The sequence below is a fragment of the Pipistrellus hanaki genome (genome assembly GCF_964339955.1).
Source record: "Pipistrellus hanaki genome assembly, chromosome: X".
Taxonomy (NCBI): Eukaryota; Metazoa; Chordata; class Mammalia; order Chiroptera; family Vespertilionidae; genus Pipistrellus; species Pipistrellus hanaki.
In genome coordinates this window covers 48,685,069-48,697,597 of record NC_140524.1, presented here as the reverse complement: position 1 = coordinate 48,697,597, position 12,529 = coordinate 48,685,069, and the positions used below count along the sequence as shown (strand labels likewise).

The following is a 12,529-nucleotide window of genomic DNA, read 5'->3' as shown; positions in this document are numbered from 1 at the left end:
TTCTTTAGTTTCTGTGGGGCTGCTCTTTTTGTACATTATGCATCAAGTCTTACAATGTAAGAAGATGCTATAAATTAAGATGGTAACAATTCTCATAGTTTCTTATGTTTTAATCTTTATTTTGTTTCCATTTTTTTTATTAAGGTATTATATGTGTAAATATCTTACCATTGTCCACCTCCACCCTACTCCCATACATGCCCTCACCCCTAGTGTTTTGCATCCATTGGTTATGCTTATATGCATGCATACACACCCTTTGGTTAATCTCTTATCTCCGCCACCTCTCCCTAACCTTCCCACTGTAATTTGACAGTCTGTTTGATGCTTTACTGCATCTGTATCTATCTTTTTGTTCATCAGTTTACAATGTTCTTTATTCTCCACAAATGAGTGAGATCATGTGGGATTTTTATTTCATTGACTGGCTTATTTCACTTAGCATAATGTTCTCTAATTCCATCCAGGTTGCTGAAAATGGTAAGAATTCCTTCTTTTTTATAGCAGCATAGTATTCCATTGTGTAGATATACCGTAGTTTTCTGATCCATTCATCTGCTGATGGGCACCTAGTCTGTTTCCAAATCCTAGCTATTGTAAATTGTTCTGCTATGAACATAGGGGTGCATATATCCTTTCTAATTGGTGTTTCTAGCTTCTTGGGATATATTCCTAGAAGTGAGATTACTGGGTCAAATGGGGGTTCCATTTTTAGTTTTTTGAGGAAACTCCATACTGTTCTCCACAGTGGCCTGCATAGTTTCTGTAGAGAAATCAGCTGACATTCGTATGGGTGCTCCCTTGTAGGTAATTAATTGTTTTACCCCTCGATGTTGATCTCTTTCTCACTGCTTTCTGAGTTGTCCTCGGGCCTGGGCTCTGGGGGCCACTTGCTTTCCCCACACCTGGCACAGACACCTGGACCCTCACTGAGATGACACTGCACTGGGGGGTTCTCACTGGCAGCTTTGCCTTGGTCGGGGATCCCTGTTTGGCTTGAGCAGCTGCAGTGACCACTTTTCTGGGAGCTGATGATGCCCCTTTGGCTGACACCACTCTGGTGGGAGCGGGGTGGGCTTTACTCTGAGGGGTTTTCACTGAGGCCTTCACCTGTGCTGGAGACAAGGGAGCCTCTTCACTGTCTGATTCTTCCTTACTACTCTCTGAGTCTTAGTGTCTTAGCTTTGACATGAGCCAACATGGGCCTTGCCTCCCCAGGGAGTCCCAGGGCAGTCCCTTGCCCTGAGGCAGCTTTCACTGGCAGGTTTTTCCCTATAGACTTAGCCTGTGCCCCTGCTGTGGCAGGAGCTGCCTCCTTCTCACTCTCTGATTCCTCCCTGCTTAAAGTATCCCCCCACCCCCACCCCTGGCGTCTGGGTGCCACTGGCCACAGCTGGGGAGGATATTCATGCTGACCATGTTACTGTGCCCAATCACACTGGGAAGACTGTGGCAGATGCAGGGGTAATGGGAGTGCCCTTCCTTGGGGAGGCCTTGGTCTTAGTTTTCATAATTGGTTTTGCCTGGGCTGGTGTTGTTGCTACTGATGCCTCCTCTTCACTGTGTGACTCCTCATTGCTGCTCTCCGAGTCCTCCTCTGGCCTCCCTGCCTTGGCCTGGGCAGTTGCAGGCCCTGCCTTCTTAGGGGGTGCTGGGACAGCCCCATTCCTGAGGGACTCCTTGTTGGGGGCCCAGGAAACTTTGACCTGTGGGGTTTTCCCTGAGGGCTTCACCTGAAGTGCAGTGTTAGCATCTGGTGCCTCCTCCTCACTGTTGGATTCCTCACTGTTGCTCTCTAAGTCCTCCTCTGGCCTCCCTGCCTTTGCTTTTAGTGTTTTTTGGTGTTTTTTTTTTGTGTGTGTGTGTTTTTTTAAAATTAATTGTATAGGACAGAATACCTAGGTTGGTGTCTATTTGTGAAAAAGATCAAAACAGCTTAGTTGATCATAAGCTTAGTATGATAATATGATGTAGTAGCTAAAAAAAAGCTAGTATGATAGTAGATTATATTAATAGAGCCACAAAGCCCTAATATAAAAAATAAAAAAAATTAAAAAACTGCAATTTTTCAGACCATGTCTGGTATTCAGGTTTATATGACACATTTTATAAGAGACCTTGACAGATATGTTAAGAGAATAGTAGAAGGAATAATAAGAGGCCCAGACAATCTAATAAAATAGTTTAAAGGACTAGGTATATTTTAACCTAGGAGAAGAGAAGAATAAGCAAGAGGAGACAAGTTAGTTATAATCATATTTAAAGACTCATCATGTTTAATAGAGTATAATATATTTTGTGTCACCCCCCCCCCAATTGCAAAGTAACCTTTTATTTATCCCAAGAATGACCTTCTTTAAAAAACACATTTTTATTGATTTCAGAGAAGAGAGAGGGAGAGAAAGATAGAAACATCATTGATAGAAGAATCATTGATCAGCTGCCTCCTTACATGCCCCACATTGGGGATTGAGCCCACAACCCAGGCATATGCCCTGACTAGGAATTGAATCGTGATCTCCTGGTGTGTAGGTTGATGCGCAACCACTGAGCCAGGCTGGCAGGGTTCCCTGCCCTTTCCTTTAAAAAAAATATATATATATTTTTATTGATTTCAGAGGGGAAAGGAGAGGAAGAGAGAGAGAAACATCAGTGATGAGAGGGAATCATGCCCCCTACTGGGGATCAAGCCCACAAGTTGGACATTTGCCCTTGACTGGAATTGAACCCAGGACCCTTCAGTCCACAGGCTCACACTCTATCCCCTGAGCCAAACTGGCTAGGGCTGCCCTTCTTTTTTTAAGTGTGTAAGAAGTAGCTTTATTTTTCTATCTTAAAGATTAAAAAATGTTTATTGTAAAAATTTCAGACAATATGTATAAGTATAAAAAAAGGAAAATAATAATTACCCATTATCCTACTACCCTATAGTTATAACCACTATATCCTAATTTGTGAGGCTTGGTACAAAAGAAACAAGCAGGGCTCTTTGTTTAAAAATTAAGAATTTCAAGATAGTGACAATAGAGCATTTAACCAGGTAAAGCTAAATGGGGCACTATGGACAAATATAATTCCTTCCATATTTTAAAAAGGCTTTCCAATTAATGAAATGCAATAGGCTGCCTTAAGAGAAATAAACTCTGGGGTTATAAAGGACAAAGCTAGGCTTTCTATCAGGGATCCTATAGTGTAGATGAATATGCTGGAGGTTGGTCTACAACACATGTGTCAAACACAAGGCCCGCGGGCCAAATCCAGCCCCGCCAGGCCTTGCAATGTGGCCCGCACCGCGCTGTCATCACTGCACTCCGCTGTCAGTTTATGACTGTTCAGTAAACCATTCGGCCCGCGATTTAGGCTGGATTTTAGATTTTGGCCCCTTCTCTGATTGAGTTCGACACCCCTAGTCTACAAGATCTATTAGTATATGTTTCATCTGTAAAGTCAGTGGTGCTATATCTTCAGCCAAAAAGATTTGGTTTGAGACCTGGCTGGGTAGGTCATTGGTCCCTGGTCAGGGCACATACAAGAATCAACCAGTGAATGCATTATTTTTTTTATTTTTATTTTTTTTTAAAGTTCTTAGATTCTTTTTAAAAATATATATATTTTATTGATTTTGTACAGAGAGGAAGGGAGAGAGATAACAGAGTTAGAAACATTGATGAGAGAGATTCACCTATCAGATCAGCTGTCTCTTGCACACCCCCTACTGGGGATATGCCCGCAACCAAAATACGTGCCCTTGACGGGAATCAAACCTGGGACCCTTCAGTCCCCAAGCCGACGCTCTATCCATTGAGCCAAACCGGTTTGGGCCAGTGAATGCATTATTAAGTGGAACAACAAATTGGTGTTTCCTTCTCTCTCTCAAATCAATAAATTAAAAATAAAACATGGCTTGGCCAGTGCAGGACTTCTGAAGCCTGGACTTTGGGATGAAGACATTCAGTGACAGTGATCAGTGCTGGGTAGGGTGGGAGAGGTTATCTTTGCTCGTTGGGGCTCTCTCAACCTTGTCACCTGTATAGCAGGTGTTGGGCCTGGGCTGAGCACTGATGGACCCAGGCCTTTGGGGATGTTTGTCAACCACCTCCACGAGGCAGGTGTGGGTCCAGCCAGCAAGAGCTGACAATATATCTATATTTTTTATTGATTTTTTACAGAGAGGAAGGGAGAGAAATAGAGAGCTAGAAACGTCGATGAGAGAGAAACATCGACCAGCTGCCTCTTGCACGCCCCCTACTGGGGATGTTCCCGCAACCAATGTACATGCCCTTGACCGGAATCAAACCCGGGACCTTTCAGTCCGCAGACCGACGCTCTACCACTGAGACAAACCGGTTTTGGCAAGGAGGGAATATTCTAATTGACTGTCCTGCCCTCAAAGATGGAGGCGGCCACAGCCAATAAGGAGGGAATATGGTAATTCTCCTGCCCTCAAAGATGGTGGTGCCAATAGCCCATGGCCACCCAAGGCTCAGGTAACCAACGCTGGCCGAGGCTTGTGCTGCCAGCAGTGGCAGCAGCAGAGGTGTGATGATACGTTGCCTTCTCCTGATTGCTGGTCACCTCCCACCCCTGAGGGCTCCCAAACTGTGAGAGGGGGCAGGTCAGGCTGAGGGAACCCCCTCCAGTGCATGAATTTTCTTGCACTGGGCCTCTAGTAAATAAATAAATAAATAAATAAATAAATAAACAAAACAAAGAATGGGTTCATGAACAATAATCATCACCTGTAAATTGCCTATTTTCTTAAATTATGGAACCTTGCTTCTTTTGTTATATTGCTATGCCTTTTAATAAAAAAGTATTTAACATCAATTAAGGTGGTGAATTTCTTTAAAAAGTTTGGTATTACTTGTATGGCAGGATGCTACTGAAACCCCAAAGAGCTTTACCAGGTTCTAGAACATTGGTACCTTACTCAGTTATAGATATTCAAATGATGATTTGAATTTCCTGATATTTATTATTTTTAAATCTATTGTTTTTTCATGCAGCTGAAAGACAATATCTATTCTCTTCCCAATTTACCATGGCTAAAGGACTTCCCATGTGTAGGCTGACTCATGACCTTGGATATCCAAGCTGTCAGATGATAAACCTCTTATATATGTGGAAAAGCAACCCAAAGTTGTCAGCTTGTTGCCTTGTACTTTTAAAACCCAGACATTGGCACATATTAATTCCTGAGTGACTTGCTGAAACTTGATGATTGTAGCTTAATGAGCTGGAAGGGTTTCCCCAAGTGACTGCAAATGTATTTAGAACTAGCTTCCAAATTATCTGTTGCATAGTTTTATACGAACTGCCTGATTTAATGCACATACAAAAACTAAGCAATTTCCTTTCTACATAGTGCAAGGTACTTATCTTTGCTGCAGAAAGAAATGACCTTTCTTGACAGTGGTTTTGACCACTTTGTACAGTCTCAAAACATTCTATGGGAGAACTAACTGTTATAATGTTACTCAGGAATGATTATCTGTGGCCTCTCCTTTCTTCTCTGGCCCCTCACACATCCACACTCCCACTGTTATCTTTCAACTAAGTCAAATTTTTCTTTACCTCTTTGTTCTTTCTCCCATTTTTTAAAATATATTTTATTGATTTTTCACAGAGAGGAAGAGAGAGATAGAGAGTTAGAAACATCGATGAGAGAGAATCATCGATCAGCTGCCTCTTGCACACCCCCTACTGGGGATGTGCCCGCAACCAAGGTACATCCCCTTGCCCGGAATCGAACCTGGGACCTTTCAGTCTGCTGGCTGAGGCTCTATCCACTGAGCCAAACCGGTCCCGGCCCATTTTTCTAATACTACTTTTTTTCTGGTATATATAAATAAGGAAATTGGGTCTGAGCTAGTTTTATTGAAAATGTGGTAAAGGTGGAATAAATTATTTTCCTTGCAAATTTGAAAATACTTTTTTGAAATCTTTTTTATAATTTAAATTCTTGTGAGGCAAATCTAGAAACTCAAACAGGGCTGTGTTTAATAAGTGGTTTTGTTTGAAAGTATAATGCCTTTATTTTGAGTTTTGTCAAGTGATTAATAACCATCTGTCAGGTTGCTAATTGATATTATGCTGCTTTTGTGACCTCTGTTTTTATTTTCTATCAATTTCTACATCTACACTTCCACCTTTTCCTTTCAGTTAAGCCAAAATTCTCTTTATCTCTCTGTTCTATCATCTATTATTCTAATTTGCATTCCTCTAAGTTTATAACTTCCTATCTCACATCTGCCAACGCATACATATTCTCATTCAAAGCTTGCTTGAAATCTTAACTCCTTTTAAGTGGGTAAAGCTAGGAAAATAGCCAAAAGCCTGCTTTATAATTGATTTAATGTTTTTCTAAAAAATCTGTAATTCCAATTAAAGATAAATGCCTCATAAAGCAAAACCAATACTGAACCATTCAAAATTTCCAAAAAGGAAGGTAGATTTATGTATTTCAGTTATCCCATTGATACAATGAAGTCAACAATTTAGCTTCTGTTGTGTCCAGAAATATGTTGACAATTAAAGATCCAAACCCAGAGGTAGAAGATGTGGTTATTATCTTTAGCAAATGAATAATCTAGATAAAGATATGATTAATATACCTCAAGCACTTAACAAATAGTTGTAATAACTAGCCTAATATATCAGAAATATAGGTTGTGTTTTATAGACTTTTTAAGTGCTATAAGTAATCTGAGAAAAGGGAAGTCATTAGTGCTTGGGGTTGCCAGTGAAGATTTCATGGGGGAAGTGGGTCTTGAAGAAAATGTAGAATTTGGATTAGCTGGACTGGGCTAGAAGACTTGCGTTAGCATTTCTAAGTAAAACAGAATTGCTTAACAAAGACCCTAAGGGAGAAATTAGTTGGTTGTTTAAGACAACTGAAAACTTTGTTCTACAGAGGAGTAGGAAATATAATCAGGTCATTAAATTGGAACAAACTTATCAAAAGTCTTGAATTACAAATGAAGAAATAAGAATTGTTTTAAAAAATACCTTTACCTCAGCATTTTAATTAATTGTTTAAATAACTAAATTTCTCTTATATATTAGTATTAGCTAACATTGAGTATTTTACTACATGGTAAGCATTGTTCTAAGTGTTTTTTTATGTAATAATAACTAACTTTATCTTTACAACAACACTTTGTGGTTGATTATATTTTAATCCCCTTATTTTGCAAAGGGGCATGAAGAAAAGGTTAGGTACAACTGGTTCAAGTTGACATAAGTAAGTGACATAGCAGAGCGAGGACTCAAACCCAGGTAGTCTCTGACCTCTGACATTCTTACCTGTTATATATACAACCTGTTATATGTATTTGAAATATCAATATATAGATATAGATATAGTATATATCTTGAGTTTTGGACAATTAAGCCTGACATTTTATTGAAAGGTCATTTTCTCAACAAACACTACTCACATTGGAACACTATAAAATCTTCATTCAGAATATATATATATATATATATATATATATATATATATATTTATGAAAGGTCTCTATAAGGAAACTTTGGGCTAGAAATTTTAAAAAGTAAATCCATTATTTTTTGTCATTTAAAGTACTATTGATTTCATCTCTTATAAAATCCTTATTTCATCAGTTTCTTTATTACAACAGGGCTTCTGGTTGGGACTCTTGATTCAGTCTTAGACTCTACTGCTAAAGTAGCTCCATTTCGTATTCTACACCAGACACCAGATTCTCAAGTTTACCTGTCAATTGCATGTGGTAAGTATGATTTTTAAAACATATATGTCAAATAAATAAAGACACAAATAAATTGAATAACTATATTTATATTTCCCAGTTGTTTTGATTTAGAAAATAGCTAAATTTCTCAGATTCTACTATGAGAGAATAGGAAGGCATCTAATTATTTATTTAAGAAATATTACAGATTATTACAGTTTATAAAACATTGATCAGACTCACTAGGGGATTCCAACATGTTTGCTGGCAGGACCAGAGTGAGGGAGTAAGAGGGAGAGTGTGTGAAAGTGTGTGCGTGTGTGTGTGTGTGTGTGTGTGTGTGCGCGCGTGTGTGTGTGTGTGTGTGTGTGTGTGTGAGAGAGAGAGAGAGAGAGAGAGAGAGAGAGAGAGTGTGTGTCTGATGGACTGCATGGGAGTCTTGGGGTAGGAGCTAGTGGTTCAAGCTTTTCTTGCCAAAGAGCCTCTGCTACTGCCACATCCACTCCCAGGGCATGACTCTGGCTCAGAGACCATGCCAAATTATAGCAACATGAAAAAAGGAATAGAAACAATGAACTGGGACCAGACAGAAAAGAAAAATAACATCTCTGACATCAAGAACACGTTGGAAGTAATTAAAAGTAGATTGGATGAAGCAGAGGATCAAATCAGTAAATTGGAAGACGAGGTAGAAATAAATACTCAATTAGAGCAGCAAAAAGAAAAAAACAAAACCATAATTAAAAGCAGAAAGATAGATGTGAAATGGAATAGCATCAACATTATAAGGATACCAGAAGGGAATGAAGGTGAGCAAGAACCAGAGAACCTGTTTAAAGAAGTAATGACAGAAAACTTCCCCAACCTGGTGAAGGAAAATGTCACACAAGTTCAGGAGGCACAGAGAGTCCCAATCACCATGAACCCAAAGAAATCCACATCTAGATATATTGTAATTAAAATGGCCAACATTAAAGACAAAGAATCTTAAAGGCATCAAGAAAGAGACAGAAAATTACCTACAAAGGATTTCCCATTAGAATATCAGCTGACATCTCAATAGAAACACTTCAAGCCTGAAGGGTGTGGCATGAGTATTCAAAGTAGTGAAAAGCAAGTGCCTAAATATAAGACTATGGAATCCAGCAAAATTGAAGGTGAAATAAAGAGTTTTCCAGACAAAAAAAAAAAAAAAAAGAAGAAGAAGGAAGAAAAAAAGAGGTTAAAGGAGTACATTACACCAAATCAGAAATGCAAGAACTGTTAAAGGGACTGCTTTAAGAAGAAGAAAAGTAGAGAGAGGATCATAGGCATTAGGCATAAAGAACATAAAAATGGCAATAAATACCTATCAATAATAACCTTAAATGTTAATAAATTAAATGCTCCAGTCAAAATATATAGGGTAGCTCACATGTGTCAAACACAAGGCCCGCGGGCCAAATCCAGCCCGCCAGGCCTTGCAATGTGGCCCGCAACGCGCTGTCATCACTGCACTCCGCTGTCAGTTTATGACATTGTCAGTTTATGACTGTTCAGTAAACCATTCGGCCCGCGATTTAGGCTGGATTTTAGATTTTGGCCCCTTCTCTGATTGAGTTCGACACCCCTAGGGTAGCTGAATGAATAGGAAAACACAACACATATGTATACATATCTAGTAAAAGAGTAATATCCTATCTAATAAAAGAGTAATATGCAAATTGACCATCACTCTAACACACAAGATGGCTGGCCCCATGTGGACACAAGATGGCTGCCACAAGATGGCCAGCAGGGGAGGGCAGTTGGAAGGGACCAGGCCTGCAGGGTATTGCAGTTAGGGGTGACCAGGCCTGCAGGGGAGGGCAGTTAGGGACAATCAGGCTGGCAGGGGAGTGGTTAAGGGGTGATCAGAATGGCAGGCAGAAGCGGTTAGGGGCAATCAGGAATGCAGGAAAGCTAGCAGTTGGGAGCCAGCGGTCTTGGACTGTGAGAGGCAGTCGGACATCCTTTGAGGGGTCCCAGATTGGAGAGGGTGCAGTCTGGGCTGAGGGACACATCCCCCCGAGCACAAATTTCGTGCATGAAATTCATGCACAGGTAGAGTCCCTGGGCTTGGCCAGTAATCAAGGCCAATCTGCGGGGTGACCGGTGGGGTGATCAGGGCCCCTGCTCACACCTGCCTTGGCCTGGCACCACCCACTCATCATCCCACCCCTCTCCCCTTGTCCCCGTCTGTGTGGTGATCAGTGGGGCAATTTGAAGCCCCTGCTCACAACCATTTTTGGCCTGGTGCCACCCGCTCACTTGATCCATCATCTCACTGTGGTTCTGCCCTCATTGGGACCCATGGGGCCAGCAGTACTTCCACTGCCTCCTGCTGCCAGTGCCCCATTGCTGATTCCTGCCATGTTCCATGCCGCCCCCTGGTGGTAAGCACATGTCTAACTCCCAGTTGATCGAATTCCTGCCCATGGGGACAATTGGCATATTAACCTTTTATTATATTGGATATGCTGTCTACAAAAGAACTGCCTAAGAACAAAAACTCACACAGAATGAAAGTGAAGGTATGAGAAAAAATATATTTCATGCAAATGGAAAGGAAAAGAAATCTAGGATAACAATACTCATATCAGACAATATAGACTACAAAGCAAAGGCCATAACAAGAGACAAAGAAGACCACTACAGAACACTAAGGGGAATGATTTAATAAGAAAATATAAATAACACTTGTAAACATGTATGGACCTAGCATAGAAACACCCAATTACATTAAAAAAAAATCTTGATGGGCTTTAAGGGATTGATTGACAGCAGTACAGTCATAGTAGGGGACTTTAACACTCCACTGATGTCAGTTGATAGATCTTCAAGACAAAAAATCAACAAGGAAACAGAGGCCTTAAGTGACATACTAGATCAGATAGATCTAACTGATATTTACAGAAGATTTCACCAAAAAGCAACAGAATATATATTCTTCTCAAGCTCACATGGAACATTCTCAAAGATAGACCACATGTTAGCACATAACACAAATACAAATTCAAAAAGGTTGATATCATACCAAGCATCTTCTTGGATCACAATGGCATGAAGTTAAAAATCAACTGTAATAAAAAACTAAAAAACACTCAAATACATGGATACTAAATAGTATGTTACTCAACGATGAATGGGTTACCAGTGAGATCAAAGAAGAAATTAAAAACTTTCTGGAAACAAATGAAAATGGACACAAGACCTCTGGGACACAGTGAAAGCAATCCTGAGAGGAAAATTCATAGCATTTCAGGCCTACCTCAAGAAACAAGAAAAAACACTAATAAATTATCTAACCCCACAACTAAAGGAATTAGAGAACAGCAAGAAAAGCCCAGAGTAAGTAGAAGGAAGGAAATAATAAACATCAGAGTGAAAATTAATGACATAGTGACTAAAATTCAGTACAAAAGATCAATGAATTCAAGAGCTGGTTCTTTGAAAAGATAAACAAGATTGTTGAACCCCTAGGTAGACTCATCAAGAAACAGAGAGAGAACTCAAAGAAATAAAATCACAAATGAAAGAGGCAATATAACAATGGACATCACAGGGGGGGGAAAAAGGACTGTAAGCAAATACTATGAACAACTATATTTCATAAAACTGGACAACCTGGAAAAAATGGACAAATTCCTAGAAACATTCAATCTTCCCAAACTCAATCAGGAAGAATCAGAAAACCTGAATAGGCCAATAACAGCCGATGAAATTAAAGCAGTAATTTAAAAACTTTCAACAAATACAAGTCCTGGACTGGATGGAATTATAGGATAGTTTTACCAAACATTCAAAGCAGAACTATCATCACCTTTCCTCAAGCTATTTCAAAAAAGTCAAGAGGAAGGAATACTTCCACACTCTTTTTACGAAACCAGCATTATCCTAATTCTATAAACAAAGACACTACAAAGAGAGAATTATAGACCAATATCCCTGATTAACACAGATGCTGAAATCCTCAACAAAATATTAGTAAATTGAATCCAGCAATATATTAAAAAGATCATACACACATGACCAAGGAAGACTTATTCCAGGGATGTGTGGCTGGTACAATAATTTCAAATTTATAAACATGTTATATCATATAAACAAATTGGAAAACAAAAATCACATGGTCTTATCATGAATGCATAAAAATCTTTCAATGAAATCCCGTACCCTTTTTTGATAAAAACTCTCAGTGAAGTGGGGATAGAGGAATCATATCTAAACATAGTAAAGTCCATATATGACACACCTACAACCAACATAATACTCAATGCAAAAAAAAAAAAAAAAGTTTCCCTTTAGAATAGGAACAAGAAAGTATTTTCACTTTCACCAATCTTATTCAACACTAGAGGCCCGGTGCATGAAATTCATGCACATGTGTGTGTGGGGGTGGAGGGTCCCCTCAGCCCAGCCTGCACTTTCTCCAATCTGAGACACCTTGGGGGATGTTCGACTGCCAGTTTAGGCCCCATCCTGGTGCCACCAATTCGGCAAAGGAGGGAAGTTGTGGGCCATCAGGCTGGCAGGGGAGGGCAGTTGGGGGTGACCAGGCCAGCAGGGAAGGGCAGTTGGGGGCGACCAGGTTTTGAAGGAGAGGGCACTTGTGGGCAATCAGGCCAGCAGGGGAGGGCAGTTGGGGGCGACCAGGCCTGCAGGAGAGGGCAGTTGGGTGTGATCAAGCCAGCAGGGGAGGGAAGTTGGGGGCTATCAGGCCAGCAGGGAAGCAGTTAAGGAGCGATCATACCGGCAGGCAGAAGTGGTTAGGGGTGATCAGGCAGACAGGCAGGCGA

At 40.3% G+C, this 12,529-nt stretch overlaps 2 protein-coding genes across 5 annotated transcripts in view; one reads left to right on the top strand and one right to left on the bottom strand.

Moving 5' to 3' along the window:
• MORC4 (MORC family CW-type zinc finger 4) overlaps window positions 1-12,529 on the bottom strand; it is a 737,287-nt gene that overhangs the window by 449,723 nt on the left and 275,035 nt on the right. The gene's annotated exons all lie outside the window — the stretch shown is intronic.
• TBC1D8B (TBC1 domain family member 8B) overlaps window positions 1-12,529 on the top strand; it is an 85,814-nt gene that overhangs the window by 6,101 nt on the left and 67,184 nt on the right. For all 4 annotated transcript variants that reach the window (XR_014793741.1, XM_084870439.1, XM_084870438.1 and 1 more), the window contains exon 2: window positions 7,641-7,751. Coding sequence is in view for 3 of the 4 variants with exons in the window: in XM_084870439.1 (XP_084726565.1) it covers window positions 7,641-7,751 (111 nt within the window). In the remaining variant the exon portion in view is untranslated. The remainder of the gene's footprint in view (window positions 1-7,640; window positions 7,752-12,529) is intronic.